This window comes from Euleptes europaea, chromosome 2 (assembly GCF_029931775.1).
Source record: "Euleptes europaea isolate rEulEur1 chromosome 2, rEulEur1.hap1, whole genome shotgun sequence".
Lineage (NCBI taxonomy): Eukaryota > Metazoa > Chordata > Lepidosauria > Squamata > Sphaerodactylidae > Euleptes > Euleptes europaea.
The window spans coordinates 6114847-6134499 of NC_079313.1; the positions used below are offsets into that span (position 1 = coordinate 6114847).

At 49.2% G+C, this 19653-nt stretch overlaps 3 protein-coding genes across 3 annotated transcripts in view; 1 reads left to right on the forward strand and 2 right to left on the reverse strand.

Annotated features, from left to right (window-relative positions):
• COMP (cartilage oligomeric matrix protein) overlaps positions 1-702 on the forward strand; it is a 30151-nt gene extending 29449 nt beyond the window's left edge. Inside the window, exon 16 of the mRNA XM_056844529.1 lies at positions 526-702. Coding sequence (XP_056700507.1) covers positions 526-702 — 177 coding nt within the window. The remainder of the gene's footprint in view (positions 1-525) is intronic.
• UPF1 (UPF1 RNA helicase and ATPase) overlaps positions 1-19653 on the reverse strand; it is a 309167-nt gene that overhangs the window by 96585 nt on the left and 192929 nt on the right. The window lies entirely within an intron of this gene.
• CRTC1 (CREB regulated transcription coactivator 1) overlaps positions 16175-19653 on the reverse strand; it is a 72403-nt gene continuing 68924 nt past the window's right edge. Inside the window, exons 13-14 of the mRNA XM_056844528.1 lie at positions 18530-18710; positions 16175-16390 (exon numbers count right to left, since the gene is read on the reverse strand). Of these exons, the coding sequence (XP_056700506.1) occupies positions 16179-16390; positions 18530-18710 (393 nt within the window). The 3' untranslated portion in view covers positions 16175-16178. The remainder of the gene's footprint in view (positions 16391-18529; positions 18711-19653) is intronic.

A 19653-nucleotide genomic window follows, 5' to 3' on the forward strand; every position in this document is an offset into this window, starting at 1 on the left:
CCATAGCTAAACATAGCCAGCGTGGACTAGTGGTTAAGAGCAGTGGTTTGGAGCGGTGGACTCTGATCTGGAGAACCGGGTTTGATTCCCTACTCTCTGCATGAGCGGCGGACTCTAATCTGGTGAACTGAGTTGGTTTCCCCACTCCTCCACACGAAGCCACCTTGGGCTAGTCACAGCTCTCTCAGCCCCACCTACCTCACAGGGTGTGGGGAGGGGAAGGGAAGGGGATTGTAAGCCGGTTTGATTCTTCCTTAAGCGGTAAAGGAAGTCGGCGTATAAAAACCAGCCCTTCTTCTTTGCATGCAGAAGTTCCCACTTTCTACATAACTAGTCTCAGTTCTCTCAGAATTCTCTCAGCCCCACCTACCTCACAAGGTGCCTGTTGTGGGGAGAGGGAGGGAAGGAGACTGTCAGCCGTTTTGATTCTCCCTTAAGCGGTAGAGAAAGGTGGCATATTAAAACCCAACTCTTCTCCTTCATCTTCTCTAATTTTTGATGAGACTCTTTCCTCCTCGAACCCAGGCAGTGAAGTCGAAAACAGGGCCGGGAGAATACCTGCGCAATTCGCTCTGGCACACGGGAGACACCACCGACCAAGTCAAGCTGCTGTGGAAAGACCCCCGCAACGTTGGCTGGAAAGACAAGACCTCCTACCGCTGGTTCCTGCAGCATCGGCCCCAGGTGGGCTACATCCGGTAAGGAGGGGAGGCTGGCCAGGTGGAGCTTTGGGGTACGGTGCGCCGGTTTCTAGCAGGAAGCTGCTGCCTTTCTGAGAGATATTTAAGACGACCTTGGAATGGTTGCTAGAGAAAAAAAACATTTCGAGGAACATTCCAGAGAACAAGTTAACTTTTGCATCTTTCCTTTCAAAAAGGCAATGAATGAACAAAGTTATAGAATCATAGAGTTGGAAGGGACCACCAGGGTCATCTAGTCCAACCCTCTGCACAATGCAGGAAATTCACAACTAGAAGAGGAAGAAGAGTTGGTTTTTATATGCCAACTTTCTCTACCACTTAAGAATCAAACCGGCTTACAATCACCTTCTCTTCCCCTCTCCACAACAGACACCCTGTGAGGTAGGTGGGGCTGAGACAGTGTGACTAGCCCAAGGTCCTCCAGCTGGCTTCATGTGGAGGAGTGGGGAAACAAATCCAGTTCACCAGATTAGCCTCCACCATTCATGTGGAGGAGTGGGGGAATCAAACCTAGTTCTCCAGATCAGAGTCCACCGCTCCAAACCACAGCTCTTAACTACTATGCCACGCTGGCTCTCTAACTTCCCCACACCTCCAGTGACCCCTGCTCCATACCCAGAAGATGGAGAAAAAACCCTCTGGGATCCCTAGCCAATCCGGCCTGGAGGGAAATTGCTTCCTGACCCCAAAGTGGCAATCGGCACTACCCTGGGCATGTAAGAAAGGGCAACCAAGCGCTGAGACAACCCTTCCTGCCATCCCTCTCACATTTGGGATTTTCTTTATAGTCCACCCGTTCAGCGACTGCTTTGAAAACCTAACCTTGGGGGAGCGCCAGGCTCCCCAGAGATCCCCAGGCCTTATTTATTTATTTATTTATTTATTTTGATTTATATCCCGCTCTCTATCCTGGCTGTGCTCAGGGCAGCTAACAATGAAATACAACACAGTGTAATATAATAAAAACAACAGTATACAATAAATAGACTATAAAATCTTAAAACCCGTTTCGTACTATCCATCAGTAATCAAATGGTGTTCATCTCTGGTGGCTGAGTTCTCAAGCCTCCGTTTGCCTGGGGAGGGGCTGTGGCTCAGTGGTAGAGGGCCTGCTTGGCATGGAAAAGGTCCCAAGTTTAATCCCCGATATCTCCAGTTAAAGGGACTAGGCAAGCAGGTGATGTGAAAGACCCCTGCCTGAGACCCTGGAGAGCCGCTGCCAGTCTGAGTAGACAATACTGACTTTGATGGACCCAGGGTCTGACTCAGTATAAGGCAATTTCATGTGTACATTACTTGGGGTGGGGCTATGGCTCAGTTTGTAGAGCATCTGAGGTCCCAGGTTCAATCCCAGGCATCTCCAGTTAAAGGGACTAGGCAAGTAAGTGATGCGAAAGACCCCGAGACCCTGGAGAGCCATGGAGAGGGGCCGTGGCTCAGTGGCAGAGCATCTTCTTGGCATGCAGAAAGTCCCAGGTTCAATCCCCGGCATCTCCAGTTAAAGAGACTAGGCAAGTAGGTGATGTGAGAGACCTCCAGCTGAGACACTGGGGAGCTGCTGCCGGTCTGAGTAGACAATACTGACTTTGATGGACCGAGGGTCTGACTCAGGATAAGGCAGCTTTATGTGTTCATGTGCCTGGACTGTACTTGAACCCCCCCGTCTCTTTCGAATGTTTCCCCAGAGCTCGCTTCTACGAGGGCTCAGAGATGGTTGCTGATACAGGGGTTGTCCTCGACACGACGATGAGAGGGGGCCGCTTGGGGGTCTTCTGCTTCTCTCAGGAGAACATCATCTGGTCTAACCTCCGATATCGCTGTAACGGTGAGTGGAGCCAACCAGGTCCCCGGCATGCTGGAAAGTTTACTGACAGTTCAGCTAGGGTTGCCAGGTCCCTCTTCGCCACCGGCGGGAGGTTTTTGGGGTGGCGCCAGAGGAGGGCAGGGTTTGGGGAGGGGCTTAAATGCCATAGAGTCCAATTGCCAAAGCAGCCATTTCCTGCAGGTGAACTGACTTCTATCAGCTGGAGATCCGTTGTAATAGCAGGAGATATCACGAATTACCTGGCAGTTGGCAACCCTAGATTTGGGTTCCTTCTTTGCATATTTGAGCAGATATCTTGGGAGTGGGAAGGGAAGGACAATCATCTGGCAGAATGCACATGCTGACCAATCTCTCCTTTTATTAGAAAAATCTCCCCATGCCTATTTGTCTCCAGATTGAATTCATAGAATCATAGAGGTGGAAGGGACTACCAGGATCATCTAGTCCAACCCCCTGCACAATGCAGGAAATTCACAACTACTGCCCACCCCCCACCCCCCCAGTGACCCCCTACTCCATGCCCAGAAGATGGCCAAGATGCCCTCCCTCTCATCATCTGCTTAAGGTCATAGAAACAGCATTGCTGACAGATGGCCATCTAGCCTCTGCTTCGAAACCTCCAGGGAAGGAAAGCTCACCACCTCCAGAGGAAGCCTGTTCCACTGAGGAACCGCTCTGTTAGAAAATTCTTCCTAATGCCTAGACAGAAGCTCTTTTGATTTAATTTCAACCCGTTGGTTCTGGTCCGACCTTCTGGGGCCACAGAAAACAACGCGGCATCCTCCTCTACATGACCGCCCTTCAAGTACTTGAAGATGGTCATCATATCCCCTCCCAGTCTTCTCCTCTTCAGGCGAAACATACCCATCTCCTTCAACCTTTCCTCATAGGACTTGGTCTCCAGACCCCTCACCTATTCTAATTCTTTCTTTCTCCCGTTCAGACACGATTCCTGAAGACTACGAATCGTACCGAAACCAAAGGGACTACTAATGCCTCTGCCCCATCCCCTACCCCGGATTCGCCTGAGAGACTCTCGCTACATGCGCTGCTTCCTTGCGGTATATTCGGTCGTGGACTGTCCCGTGCGAACTGTGCCTTGGGACGCAAGTCCCCTGCAGACACCTCTCTAGGAAACCTTCCAGGACTTGCTGGGTTTGGACAGAGACTTGTTTGTTCTGCAGTGGGGAAGAGCATCTAACCTGCCTGCTGGGACATCCTAGGGAGCTGTGAGGGAAGGGCTAGCGCGCTGCAAACCCCCCACAAATAAAGCTCCCCCCAGCCCGAATTAGCCACCCACAGCAGAGGCTGCCAACTGTGCCTCTGCACGAGCCACTGCTCTGGCCCAGCTTCTTTCCAGCCAGCCTGCGTGGCCAAAATTCTGTCCCATGTCTACTTTGGGTGAGGCTCCCCATTGTGCTTCTGCATGAGTCACTGCCCTGGGATTCCGACGAGGAGGCACACTTAAGAAGCATGGCTCATGCAGAAACACAGGAGGCCTCTTGGTAATACTTCTTACATCTGAAAAAGGCGTAAAATGCAAGTGTGAGTGTACTGTGCCTACAATTCTACTGCCCCCCCAAAGAAAAAAAAATGGGGTGGGTGTTAGAAGTTTGGGAATTGCCAGGTTAATTCAACTCACCCGAACCACGAGTCTGCAGACTCACCTTCTGCCAGTCCCCAGCCTTGCCGCTCAAATCGTGAAGCCGGGGTCATTAAAAAAGAAACATTAACTTCCTTGAGAACCAGTAAGGAGACAGACATCATTTTCAGGGGGAGGGGGGAAATAAAATTTGGTTATTAGAAGTACTTTGTTTACCAAAGGGGCCTGGATTTTGACACCTGCTGCGGTCTCATAAGGAAAGCTCTGTACCCCAAGAGAGATCCGATCAGCAAAGCAGCCCCATAAAAGATCTTTAAATTTTAAGGAGACCCTCCCACTGCAAGAATTATTCAGAAAAGCAGAGCTGGGCAGCCAGAGAGAAAAACAGTTGAACTTTATTACATTTTTTTTCATTTACAAATAATGCAAAGTTACAAAGACCAAAAGCTTTCACAGAAAAATAAGGAAACGAACAAACAAAAATAAAAGAGGTTGAAAAAAAGAATGTACACAGAATCGCGCTTTTAAAAAAAATTTTCACATCATCGTCATTTTTTTTTTAAGTTTGCAAAAAAAAAAAAGAGAGGAAAAAACAACACACGCTTTACAAAGCCACCTTCAGGGTTCCGGGTTTTGTTTTGTTGCCAAGAGAGAAAGCCACAATAAATTAAGCTTCTATGCTCCAGCGTGCCTGTGCTCCTGCGCCCCCCACCCCGAAAACCTGCAGCTCAAAACGGTAGGATTTGCATATATCAGTAAAGTCATTCCACCAGTTGTTATGGTTTGGAGGGAAAAAATTAACCTGTAAAGAACAGGATGTTACACCATCCAAAACATACAGAAAAGCAAAACGCTGTCCCCCCCCAATCAAAAATGAAGTTTAGCTGCCTATCTGAAAGAGAAGCTGCTACACACAGCCGAAAATACATTATTTGGGTACACTCCATCTCCCTCCCTCCTTGCCCCGATTATTTTACGCTCATAGGTCTGTGCCGAAGTCATCCTTGACAGCGGAAGTCCCGTCGGACATTTGGAAAAACGATTCCTCCTCCCTGAACCCACGCTTTAAATATCTACCCCTGCCCCCCAAGCTAGAATGAAGTAAATGTTGACCTCCTGGATCATTTACTGTCAGAGTCTCGTTGGCTCTAATGAATACACCTAAAACAGTATTATAAAATGTGGATAAATATGTTCAAGGTACAGCCGCTCGTGCCTGTATAGCATTCAGGAACTATTCGAGACGAAAATAAACGTTTCAACATGTCTGATTCCCTCAACTGAGACACATCTTAGCTCGCTGCATAAACCTGTTATTTCCTAATGGCAGCAAAGTTTCCTCTCCCCATGCCCCGAATATCCTTAACAGAAAACAAAATCCTTTTTCCTGATTCTCTCTGCACAGATTCAGCTAGGGTTGCCAGCCCCGGGTTGGGAAATACCTGGAGAGTTTGGGGGCGGAGCCTGCGGAGGGCAGGGTTTGGGGAGGGACTTCAATGCCATAGAGTCCAATTGCTAAAGCAGCCATTTTCTCCAGGTGAACTGATCCCTATCAGCTGGAGATCAGCTGTAATAGCGGGAGATCTCCAGCTAGTCCCTGGAGGTCGGCAACCCTATTGCCCCGTTTCTGCGGAGACCAGCCTTTCTGACAATACTTTCTGTCTTTCTCGCAGAGAGAATAGCAATGTTGGTGCCAAGGGTGCTAATAGCGGGAGATCTCCAGCCACCGCCTGGAGGTTGGCAACCCTAGATTCTACACACCCCTCCTCCTACACAGAGGCCGCTATAGGCTGATGCCACACGGGAGGGCTCCACGCAGACTGCTGGGAACTTGGCTTCCCACAGTGTATGGAGCCACTCCACGCCACTCGAGTGCCTCTCCGGTACAAGACATGAAGCAAAAAATATTGGGGGTCGATCACATGGGAGGGGGGCTTAAGCACCCCCTTGGCCCGTTCCTTTTCCAACCAAGATGCATCTGGAGTGACAGAACACAGAGAGATACCTTTCCTTCTGGATCTTAAAGGAAAGATCTTAAAGGAAAGTAACTGAGCCACCTTTCTAACAAGGTAACTGGAGGTTTCCCGATGCAAAAACGCTCACCGGAGTCATCAGAGCTTTGTTGCCCCCAACAGGCTGGCTTTTACCAGCCTACTGCAAAAGAATCCGGCGTCTGCGCTATGAATCCTCGTGCGCTCTGCACGCCCCCGCCCAGCCCTTTTTAGGACTCTCTTTTTTAGTCCTAAGACAAACCAAAGGAAAACCACATTGGAACTTCCCTGAATGATAAAGCGGAGCATTTCCAAACTATCGACTGCCCCCATTATGCCCCACCTCCCACCCCCTATATCCTGTTACTGTGAGCTGTGTGCATTCTGCATTCTAAGTGTGATTTCATTCTGTTTGTGGAATATGGAGGGATTGGGGTGGGTGGGAGAGAAGAAACATCTCACGGTATGCTTGGATCAGGCTTTCAGAACCGTCATCTATGCTCTGATCCACGGAGGCTGCAAAGAGCTTCCCTATGGCGCAGATTCCTCATGAGCTCCGTTTCCGCTCCCCTCTCTTTGCTGTACAGCTGTAAAGAGAAGAAAAGCAACGGCCCTCCCGCAAAGCCGTGGCAGAGACAGACCGGGCGCCCCAAGCCGACAGCCTGCTAGGCGAGCAGCACCTGTGAGCACCCCCCCCCCCGCTAGCGATCTCTGCTCACCTGTTGTGCCCTGCAACTGACGCAACAGACTGAAACCGACAGCGATATGCTCTGCGCATCAGGGAGCAGGTCCTTTGGACTGCATCTCTGGCACGTTTCCACAGCTGCGGGCTGAGTTTCCAGCTATGCCGCCATTGCTGAGGACCTTTTCCTGCCACCATTCCCCCCCACCCCCGTTCCAAGGACCTTCAGACGGCACTCACACACCCTCTGCCACACGCGAACCTACCTTGCATCCTAACCAATGACCGACAACTGCAGCAATTACAGAAACCCTCTTGGGGGTGGGAGAAGAGTTAATCTTTGACATATTGCCCTATCTGCTTTTGGGTTCCACAACCCATCTGAAGAGCATAATTTAGCACAGTGGTTCCCAAAGTGGGCAGTACCACCCCCTGGGGGGCGGTGGGATTACCTAAGGGGGAACTAAGAGGCAAGGGGGCAGCAGAGGGGCGCTAGAGGTGGGCCCCTTCAACTTTGTTGCTCACTAATTTATGATCGATCAAGCTATGGCACCACGCTGGCAAATTTGGTGGAAATGATCAGAATTTTCCCCCAGACGCTGAAGAGCTGGTACCACTGGGTCAAGTTCATCAGTTTTGTTGAATAAATTTCAACTAAAATGCTTTAATTTGATTTTGAATAGATGTGCAATTAATTGTTACTGTTTTGAAATTGTATTGTTATTATCTTCTTTAGTGCGTCATGCAAACCCCTATTTTGAATAATGCTTTTTATAGGATAGTGTAGGGGGCGCTGGGGTTGAGTTTGTGGAACTGAGGGGGCGGCGGCCCGAAAAGTTTGGGAACCACTGATTTTGCATTATTAGGCCTAACTGAATAATCAACTTGAATAACCGAAAGCCTGCTTGGTTCATCTTTTGATCTCTGGTTCTTCTTTCGAAGCACCCCTGTAAAACAAAGTCAACAGATAAATCTGGAATTCTACCAAGGAGAGTCTCATCCGAAGGGCCTACCCTGGCATTAAAATCCCCCCCCCCCCGGAGAAAACTTAGCTCTAGGAAATTTTGTAAAAAAAGTCCTTCAAGTAGACAGTATAAATCCGACCAATTAGAAAAGAGAGCTTGTTTCGATATGGCAGGAAGGATAAAAATAGAAACAAATACAAAGGGCAGACCACTGATAATTAGGAGAACTGGTAAAGCCAAGGGTGATTGGATCTGAAGTACAGCTGGAAGCATCTGATGCAAGAAATAGGGTGGGGTACAGAACAGAGGCAAGAGAAATTTGCCTGTTACTCAACACCTGGCCTAAGATCTCCCTTTGTGCTCCTGGGCCAGGGGAAAACGGCTCTGTGCATCGCACGTGCTTAAATACCCCCCAGATGATCATTATGCATTTTGCTTTCTGTATGCCTTTCTTAATTAGTTAAAAATCGGACAAGCGCGTGGATTTTTAATAGAGATAGATCGACGGGCTAGATCCCAAAAGGAACAGTTTGGCCAGTGGCAAGGTGGCCCTTCCGCTGGCAAGAGAACCCCGAGTGAGGCCCTGGCATCAGGGGAAGGCGCCGCTGGCCACGGGACAGGTTTTTTGGGATGCCCCCCCCCCTGCAGGTATATATAAAGCAAACATATATCAGTTAAAAACAACCCTACTCTTCCCCCACAAAGAAGAAAAATAAATAGAGGACGTAACACGGACCAGCAAGTTCCCCAATGTAGTGTTGGATATCGCCCACCCACCCCATCTCTTGACGTATAAAAAAATGCCATGTACACGATATGTCTTTGATTTTTTAAAAAGGTAGAAATGGTTTATAATACATCGTGTTAAACTGGTAGCCGTCGTAGGGCAGGTGAAATACAGACTTGTGACCACTTGATTCCCCCACCCCGTTAATTTTTTTAAATAAAAAGAATGCATACGTAAATACCAAATTGCAGTTTCACAACACCGTCACAGTGATGAAGTTTGAATCCAAGCGCTTTCGGCATTAAGAGCGACGGGGTTGGGAGGGGTAATTAGAGCGTTTAATTTTGTTGTCCCCCCCAAAGGGTTTCTCCAAATGGTGTCTCACAGTGCATTCCTAAGGAATGGGCTTAGACTGGAGTAACTCTCCTTAGGAAGGCACTGTCATTCTCCTAAGGGGAAAGTCTTCTCATTATCGATGTCGAAAACCATCTCCCCCCAAACCCGGCAAAATTCCCCACTTTTCCCCATCTGCCGAGAAACCCTGCCAGAATACAGAGGATTTAGCATGAGGGTGCGGGGGGGACGGGACGAATTTTAAGGCAAGTCCGTTGTCTTGCTGGGGCATTTCCTAGAAAGGGTCCAAATCACCCCAGCGTTCCCTGGAGCACAGTTTAAAAACAGCTGCCTTAGGGGGATTAAGGGGGTGCGCAAATTAAGAACGGGAGGAGGGGAAGCCCCAAAGACAGCTGTTTTCAAACAAAAAGGTCTGTGCCGGCAATTTCAGGCACCGAACAGTTCGACCCTCGAAAGCAAAAGAAAAAAGAAGTAACGTGTCGCACGGCTTGCTGCCTTTTTTTCTTTAAAAAGAAAGCGTGGGGTAAAAAAAACGAGAGCGTGCCCCGTCTGTACAAGGGAAGCGTTTTCCAAACAGCTGAGCCAAGCACGAGCAAGGAGATCGCTAACATGCAGAAAGCCCGAGCGGCCGTAGCCGCGGTTGATGCTGCCCGCGTTTACCTGCGCATGCAGTATTTGGAGCAGACCCCTAAGTTCACCTTTGGAGGGGGTGAGTGTGTATGATTCCCCTCCCTCCCCCCACGTAAGAAAAGCCCTGCTGGACCAGACCAAAGGTCTGTCTCTGGTCCAGCGTCCTCTTTCCGACAGCGGCCGGCTGCTCAGAACCAGGGCAAGAAGGCAACGGCCCTGGCTCCTGTTGCTTCTTCCCAGCCTCTGGTGTTCAGAGGTAAACTGCCTCTGAGCCTGGGGGCTCCATTAACCCAAAACAGAAGACAAGATTGAGCACTGGTAGATCTGCACGCCCAACAGGACACAGTTGAGAGTGGCAGATAGCCTGCCCCGAGCCAATGAGCTCCTCTACCCGATGAGGTAGGCCAGATGGGACCTGAACTGGCATTTTGGGTCAGATAACCCTCACACACACCCTGGACTGAAAGATGCGATACCACCTTCCATCCACCTGCAGTATGGGAGGCTCCGAGCGGCCAAACGAAGACCGGCAGTTCCCTACATTTGCACACGCCAAAGGAAGGAAGGCACCTTTGGTCCTGCGGTTCCCGCTTGAGGCCCCCCACTCCCCCCAAACACACCCTGCCACCCAAACTGGGCACCTCACATTATCTTGGTGGTACAGGAAAGAGGCACCACAGTGGCGGCCACATTGTCAAGGGTGCCCGAAGGGCTCCCCCGCAAAAATGAGGCCTTTTTGCTCTGGCTGCTGACTGACCCTCAACAAAGCTTGGCTGGGAAGAGGCATTCCATATGGCCAGGGTACAGAAAAAGTCCAGGTTTTTAGGACAGAGAAAGAGGATAGGGTAGGAAAAAAATGTCAGGGGTTTGGAAATGGAGCTGGCAAAGGCCTGGAATGCTGCTCTCCGTAACTCTACGTGGCATGCAGCACCTTTTCCTGACGGCCGAGTTCTTCTCGCAACCATGAGCAGGCTGGTATCCAGCACTATGCACGTCCTCAGCTGTCTGTAATTTAATTTCTATTCCAGGGCAACCCAAATGTGGTGCCAAGAGAACTGGAGTCCAGCCACCTGGTAAAAATTATTCCTGCCGAGTAAACCTGCCACGAATTTAAAAAAAAAACCACCTTTTTTTCTTGTGCTAATTTACTACAGGAGCCCTGTGGTGCAGAGTGGTAAGCTGCAGTACTGCAGTCAAAAGCTCTGCTTGCGACCTGAGTTCGATTCCAATGGAAGTCGGTTGCAGGTAGCCGGCTCAAGGTCGACTCGGCCTTCCATCCTTCTGAGGTCGGTAAAATGAGAACCCAGCTTGCTGGGGGTAAAGTGTAGACGACTGGGGAAGGCAATGGCAAACCACCTCGTAAACACAGTCTGCCTAGTAAACGTCGGGATGTGACATCACCCTATGGGCCAGTAATGACCTGGTACTTGCACAGGGGACTACCTTTACCTTTAATTTACTTCAGGTTTTTTTTTTTTTTTGGGGGGGGGGAGATTGCATGGAAGGAGCTTTGCGCCACCAACGACTGGGAATCTCCTTCCAGCAGGAGTCAGCCACACACATTCAAGCATCTCTTCACAGCACAGGGGCTAGAAACTTGACTAGTCCCCAGCCCGCCACCTCCCCAGAAAGGAGCTAGTGGGGCTCTGGGGTTTTGGAGCTTCCCTTTTCTCCTTTCAGCCCCTAGGACTCCTTGGAGTGCCTAGCTGGGAGACCCTCTAGAGAAAATTCCAATGTAGATGTGTTCAGGAGGGGAAAGATGGAGCTGTCCCTCATTCCTTCGAGGGGTGGGGTGCGTGCATAAATGTCTCGGGATCTGGGCTTTTAATCATTTAGCTTTTTAAAAAAACCCAAGATTTTTTTTTTAAAGGAGGAAGCAATGTCGAAATCACTTCCTTAGTTCTCTACAAATTAAATACAAGCAGAAATGGCACTTCCAACTGGAGGATAATAGAGCAAAATGACCACTCCCCGCTAAGTCTCTTTAATTAATCTTCTTTAATTTTAACCTCCGGCTACCCTTCCCCAAACCATAAGCTAAACATTCCTCCAAAGCAAATGGTCCCTAAGTGTTCACCGCCCGCCCCACAACCCAACAAATTGCATTCAAAAAGGGTTTCTTGTGTGTTTTTTAAAACATCACTGGTGTGCATGTATTTAAATTAAGGCCATTTTGTAAAATATTTACTTACAGGTTATCAGTACACAAAGCTCTCCTATGTACAGGCGTAGGTTGGTTTTGTTTAGCATAAAGAAATGAAGAGAGAAAGGAAGGAGACACAACTTAGCAATCTCTCTTCCTTAAAGCCAGGGGTGTCAAACATATGGCCTGCAGGCTGGATCTGGCCCCTTGAGAGTTTTTTATCCGGCCCACAAGCCAACCACACACACCCAGTCCCGATCTGGGCTGGCGAGGCATGTTCCGGCTTGACCAAGTGACATTTATGTCGAATCCGGCCCTTGTAAGTTCGACACCCCCACTTTAAGCAATTGTATAGTTTGAGAGCTGCAATCTTCCCCAGAACTGGATGCTGTATTGTTTAGTTTTGGCTCAATGTTTTCCTCCCCCCCACAAAAACAGGATAAACGGCTAGTATTTTAAAAATGCAAGAAGTATGAGACAATGAGACACATGCACACAAAAAGAGAGAGATGGAGAGCCAAACTGATGAGTTGGATTCTGTGTACCCATTTATTTATTTCATCACTCTTATAACCCGCTCGATCCCAGCAAGCCGGGCTCAGAGTGGTTCAGCATTTTCCAGTGAAGCTGAGCACCAGCGACTGGACCCTTCATGCCTTAGCGACCCTAAGAACTGACTCAGTACTGGCAAAGGCCAAAAGAGATGGGCCCTCTCAATACCATAGCTTCGGCCAATGTGTGAAACAAGAGATAGGCTTTATGTTTTATTATTTTTTAAAAAAATCAAATCAAGGCATCCTTCCTGGATACGAAAGGAAGGAAGCAGTCGCAATCTTGAAATAAGAAGACCGTTGAGAGTATTCATAGGAGCTCAGGCTAAAATACTGACAAGTGTTATAAAATGGGAGGAGCGTTTCTCAGGAATCGAAAGGGGGAAGGGGGGGGAAATTTCATCGAGAAGAGGTACACAAAAGAAATTACAAGACTGTACATTTAAAAAAACAAAAAACAAAAGAAACCAAAAAACACATGAAAACACAAATCTATTATCACTTTTGTTTCCTTAGTGCAAAAAAAATTTGAAAAAACAAACAATGGCACAGATGAAATGTTGGGCAAATGTGTACTCAGAAGGGGGTGGGGAGGGGAGAGAGGGATCCTTGCGACAAAATGGTTTCTGGGAGCACAGCAATCTAGCTACAACTCATCGGGGGGAGTCCGAGGTGGGGGAAGAGGATGTCAGGACTTGAACCCACAGCAGCTCCTGAATTCGGTACCCAAAGGACACAGGCAGGGGGGCTCACATTCTACCTGTTCAGCTCTCGGCCAAGAGAGGACGCTGCAGGGAATTTGGCCATGACAGCCTGCCTGCGCCGACCGGCCAGACAGAACGCATCAATTGGTACCCCCGAACCCCAATTCTGGGGACTACTGGGCCACGGCATCGAAAACAACTTCTTCTCCTGCTACCTGCCGCCAACCATTCCCCACCTGATCTTAACCTTAACTCTCCCTCTACCCTTCCAGCAAACAGAAATCCTAAAGGAGAATGAAGGTACTGAAATGTCCACTAGGCAAACAACTATCAAGTAGTAAGTACCCTCTGTCTGGAAGTATTATTAGTTAAAGATTTCTAACATATATCTCTTTAAATGCAATTACGAAATACAGGTTGCTAATTCACCAGAAAATCATACCCAAAATAAACTTCAACTGATTACACTTGTAATTGAGACAAAAAGCTTATAGACGACAAATAACCGTTTATAAGATAGTAGTCCCCAAAATTAGCAACCTGTATTTGGTAACTAATATATGTTAGAAATCTTTAACTAAGAATACTTCCAGGCAGAAGGTACTACTTGATAGTTTGCCTCCAGCAAACATGGCGAGACCTGAGTCTGAAACCAGGAGGAGGAGACTTTTTTCTAACAAGAGTTCCATGAAATGATTAAAAGCGCTTTCATTTTGAAGAGAATTCTACTCCTGGAACAAATGAAACCCGGGACCCACCTGGCCAACCATACCAAAGGCGACTTGGGATCAGTGTTTCATTGAATGGGAGCAGACGGCTGTTCGGAGAGGAGTGATCCCACTAAGAGCCCCCAGGACCCCCCCCCCAAATCACACTAGATTGTGGGCCAAGGCCTCCGACATCCACACAGAAGAACCGTCAGAAGAACGAGAGCAGCCTTAGCACGAGATGCATAGATAGGGTTGCCAACCCCGGGTTGGGAACTTCTTGGACGTCTGGGGGTAGAACCTGGGGAGGGAGCTCAGTGGGATACGACGCCTTAAGTCCCACCCTCTGAAGCAGCCATTTTCTCCAGGGGAGTTGTAGTCTAGAGCAGGGCTTCTTAAACTTTTCGCCCAAGAAATTTTTACGCGACCCTGGATATACAGTTATATTAAATTGGTATACAAACCAAACATTTACTGATAATAAATCATAAATCATAATAAAATTTAGAAACCTTTTACTGTTAACAAATTTTTCGTGACCCCCCATATGGGGTCGCGACCCACAGTTTAAGAAGCTTTGGTCTAGAGATCAGTTGTAATCCTGGGAGGTCTCCAGGACCTACCCAGGGGATGGCAACCCTATGCACCATGTGCACCTGGCCTCAGGGCTTCTCCTTCTTACAACAGAAACAAAGGAAACGGAACGCCCCCTCCCAATTGTCTTAAGCCAGTTTTTCGGCAAAAATTCACCCTGTGTTTTGGATCGTGTGTCCTGGGGGGAGTTCTTTCTCTTCCACGGAAGTTTTCCCAGCTCCAGCTCCCCCTCCTCTCTCATCACTGCATATGACTCAGGTCTTCATTGGGGAAATGGTAAAAGGGGCAGAATGACATCTACAGGTTGGGCCCCGTCACCCCCAAGGCCTAGGGTGGGGGTCCCCCAACCTTTTTGAGCCTACGGGCACCTTTGGAATTTGGACACAGTGTGATGAGCGCAGCCGCGATAGGGCTGCCGCAAAATGGCCACCGCAGGAGGCGGAGCCAGCCACGAAATGTCTGCCACAGCTTAACTCCAGTCACACAGTGAAGACGCTTTTGCTGCGGCGGCAGCTTCTGTCAAAGCAATGTTTTTTAAAAATATCTACAGCCAATCAAATCTCCAGTGGCCAATCAGAAGCCTTGCTGGGCCCCGCCCCACTTTCTAAAAACACTTGGTGGGCACCAGGAAAGGTGCTGACAGGCACCACGTTGGGGACCCCTGGTCTAGGGCAAGGTTGGATTCCCCCAAGAGCGTTTCCTGATACAACTGGGAATCCTGCAACCCCACCTGTTTGCCAGGCTGGCCTCGCACACACACTCCGTCCAGCCTGACTGGTTTTTAAGCTCACTTTTATGTACTAGCCGGATACTTCATGCACAATACAGAGTTTATACCAGACAAGAATTACACTTTCCATGCAAAAGGTTGCATGTTTTAAAGAGATTAACAGTTTCTTTTTAAAAAAATAATCATGAGAATAAGAATAACCTCCACGATGCTCAACCTGCTTCATCAGGTTGCTGTGATCATCCCCTGCGGGTAATGAAATTGCAGAAGCTGCGTGTGCAATCGAGAAGGGACTGCAAGGGACTGCCCCTCCCCCACCCCTCCCCACCCCCAGCCCGGCCTTCGACCAAAGAATGTTTTCATGTGCTTGCTGCTCAGAAGGGAAGCCTGTGTCTCATGCAACCTAAGCATGCCGCCTCCCCCCATCCCCGGATTAATAGCATTTTTTGTGTGTGGGTTCCACGGACAGCGCAAAGTCGCCCCCGTTGTCGCTTGCGGATCTGGACAACGGGAAGGAAAACAGGCTCAGAAAAAAGGAGACCAGAAGGTGCAAGTCATTGTACCCCTTGGAAAACGTACAAGCAGCAGATCCGGGAAGCGATTGTGGACAATCACAGAGCAAAACAAAGATTCCACTGTTTACCTCCTTTCCCCTCCCGTAGGGGGAAAAGTAACATCGACAAGAGAGCTTGAGGATTCACATGGGGAGGTCAATGCTCCCCCCCTTCCCCGCAAAGCGCCCACAATTTCATGCAGAGGTGGCCGTTTCTGTAACAGAAACCAAAGACTTGGTAATTTACATAAAGAAATGTAAAATAATAATAATAATATAATAATATAATAATAATTTACCTTCCGGACAACTTCAGCCCGCCCTGGAAGAAGGGGGGGGGGAGATCACTCTCCTCTGCCCCTCCCGCAAAAAAGAAACATTTAGACCTTTTAGTGCAAAGGGTAATAAGAACCAAATGCTGGAACTTTGGTGGCAAGCAGGAGGGGAGGAAGAGAAGAGGGAGGGGTCGGCACAGCGTTCTCTCCCCACCCCGGGGAGGAGCGCCAAGGGTTAAAGACAGCACCTAGGGGAGGGTGGGGGCAGACAGCCATGCCTGCGAGTGTCGGATGAGCTCTGCTAATGGAACACGGCGACGCTGCTGCTCTTGGTCGCTCCAAATCAAGCTGGGCCAGTCCCCCACTCTCCCAGAATGGCACAGGCATTCTGGGATACCATCCGTTTTCTCTCTCTCTTCCTCTCTCTCTCTCTCCCTCCGTCTTCACAGGCGATCCATCCGGAAAGTGTCCTCTGTGGCGGGGTCGGCCAGGACCATGTCGGGGTCGTTCAGCATGTGCAGCCCGTCCAAGGTCAAGGGGTCGATTTTGAGTTCGTCCAGCGGGAACTGAGAATCTGAATCGAAGCTGACGTCCCCCACCCCGGCCAAAGAGTTGGTCAGGTCCTTCGAAAGGCTGGGAGGAGATTCTCCTGTCACTGTAGGTGTAGGGAGGCGGGGAGAAGGGAGAGAAGGAGAGACAACTTGGGGTCAGGACATACCAAAAACCAACTTAAAGAACAGCCAACGCTGGACGCTCCAAACTCAGCCAGATGTCTTTGCCCAGCTGTGGGCCAGTACTATACCTACTGATTGAGATATTGCATTCCCAGGAACAGTGTTATTGTATATCCCCAGTAAACAACGTGTGATTCAACTGAGGAAGAGACATATGAAATGGGTTGTACCGGAATACCGTCTTGTATTCATTTCAAGTTGCATATTATTAATTATTTGAGTGCCCGTTCCTTGGAGTTTCAGCTATTTGTTTTACAGCATGGCATAGTGAAGTGGCTAGCTAATCAGATGCCACTGTGGCATCGTCTCCGCTGCTACTCCCACACCTCAACATCTGGGCAAACCACAGACCTCTCATCTTCGTTAAGGACTCTAATTGTAGTTGGAAAAATCTTGCAGTTGTACTTACACATTCTGAACTGCTGTGTCATATTGCCATCGACTGCTTTGGATTTTGAGCGGGTGCCTTATGTTCGAAGTACACTATGCATCAATATAATTTGTTTAAAGTATACCTCTTTATTGCTTTTATTTTTGGCTGTAGGTAGGGCTGTGCAAAAAAAATAAATTCGGTAAATTTCGGGTTCGGGTTTATTGGACCCGATTTTTTCTGGTAAACCCGAAATAAGTTGAATTCCCATACCGGTAAATATGGGAATTCGGCTTTTTCTGGCTTTCGGGTCCGATAAAGCCTATGGGGCTTTCCGTGGCTCCCGGGGGGCATTTTTGCAGGCAGAGCTCCAAAATTTGCAGCGTGGCTGCAAGGGACTCTCCTTGCAAGAACCCCCAAGTTTGGTGAAGATTGGGTCAGGGGATCCGATTTTATGGGGTCTGGAAGGGGTCGCCCCCATTCGATATTCCTCCATAGAAAAGCAATAGTGAAGCGGCTGTAGTCAGAATCTCTATTGTGAACACCGCTAGTATTTTCAATGGAGTAGCCGGGGGAACCCACCGCTTAAAGCAATGGGACTTCTCCATGATCCTTTTCCTATCCTCCTATTTTCAACTATGCAGGATTCACAGCCTGAGTCATCCAGGGAAGTAAAGGGTCAAGTTGCTCGGTGGGGGTGGGGTTCCACCAAAGCTGCAGAGTTGGAGGCTAAAGAGTCCAATGGCCAGATCTTGGACCTCCTAGGAGGAAGCCAATGGGCAAATCCTGCACGGCTCGGCTCAAATGTAGCCAGTCCAAAAAGTTAGTTGCTGACCAGGGACACTGGCTCTGTTCTGACAATAAGTTCTATGCCATGCATGACACACTCAAGCACACACAGAGTGATTTTGGGCTGTCCGCGTGGCATAGTGGTTAAGAGCGGTGGTTTGGAGCGACGGAGTCTGATTTGGAGAACTGTGTTTGATTCCCCACTCCTCCATATGAGCGGCGGATGCTAATCTGGTGAACTGGATTTGTTTCCTCACTCCTACACATGAAGCAAGCTGGGTGACCCTGGGCTAGGCACAGTTCTCTTAGAGCACTCTCAGCCCCACCTACCTCAAAGGGTGTCTGTTGTGGGGAGGGGAAAGGAAGGTGATTGTAAGCTGGTTTGATTCTTCCTTAAGTGGTAGAGAAAGTTGGCATATAAAAACCAACTCTTCTTCTTCTCTTTACTGTCCACCTCTCTCTGCCCAAACAGCCCTTGAGGTTAAGTGAATGGGGAACATATACACATGCGCGCTCTCTCTCTCTCCGACACATACTCTGACACACACACAAACACACACCTGCAAAAGATGAGCTGACCTTTCCCAAAGGGTCTTGATTGTGTCTATTATGAGTCTTTACGGGAAGTTCACACTGAGCTGCTGATAAAAGATACTTCGCATCTCTCTGCCAAAGACAAAGCGGCTTTCCTTTTGGCTGAACGGCACTCCTGTACCTCGGAGAAGGTAGCAAAGTTTCCTCTAGCTGCCACAAGAATTCGAGGAGCTAAGCGTAACTCACCTGATGGCTGCTATGAATGGATTTTATTTACCGTTTGTGTACTTTATTGGATATCCCTTTATACGATGGCTTTTGTAACCAATGTGCCAACAAAGGAGTTGATTGGTTGTCTGAGTCTCACCTGTCAGGATGATGTTCGGGATGTTCCCGTGGCTGGCGTAGCTGAGCTGTGAGGAGTCCTGCAGGCTTCCGTGGCTCCCGGTGAGCCCCATCATGGCAGCCTGGGAGTAGTTGAGGGTGGAGCACGGGCTGTACAGGCTATTGGAGCTGATGGCGTTCTCGATCATGTTGAATTGCTCGAGCTGCGGAGACCAAAGCATCAGCGCCACGTACCACCCCGGCTTGCCCACTAGCTCGGGGAGGGGGGTCAAACATAAGGCCCGTGGGGCCGGATTCAGGCCCCCCTTGGGAGCCCTTGTCTGGCCCGCGAGCTGGCTGAGGCGGCTGCCCCCTCAAGTCCTGATCGGGGCGTTCCCGTTCAGGAGAGGGGCCGTGGCTCAGTGGTAGAGCATCTGCTTGGCGTGCAGAAGGTCCCAGGTTTAATCCCCGGCATCTCCAATTAAAGGAACCTCTACCTGAGACCCTGGAGAACTGCTGCCAGTATGAGTAGACCGTACTGACATTGGTGGACCAAGGGTCTGATTCAGTATAAGGCAGCTTCGTGTGTTCATGTGTATTATTTGTGGTTCATCCACATTGGGGTGGGCACAGTCTCCTAACGTTATTGGGGAGGGGCCGTGGCTCAGTGGTAGAGCATCTGCTCGGCATGCAGAAGGTCCCAGGTTCAATCCCTGGCATCTCCAGTTAGCAGGACTAGGCGAGAAAGTGATGTGAAAGACCTCCACCTGAGACCCTGGAAAGCCGCTGCCGGTCTGAGTAGACAATACCGACTTTGATAAACCCAAGGGTCTGATTCAGTAGAAGGCAGCTTCGTGAGTTTATGTATGAAAACGAAACACTAGATTGTCTTCGGAGAAGCCTGAGCGCTTGTTTTTCTGTGCAAGTCGCCGCTCAGAAAATGGCAAGGCCACAGCAGTGACTCATACAGAGAAACATCCCAGGCATCTTCCTCTGAGGACACGGAATTCTCCTGGCACCTTCTGCACTGGGAGCTACTGAATGTTCCCAGCTAGCTCAAGGAAGTAAAGGCTGACCGGAAGGAGGGAGCGTTTCATATTCCCCAGCCACCTTTCATCCTTTGTGTGTGTAGGGGGTGGATGGGAGACACGACTGTGCTCTGTGCTT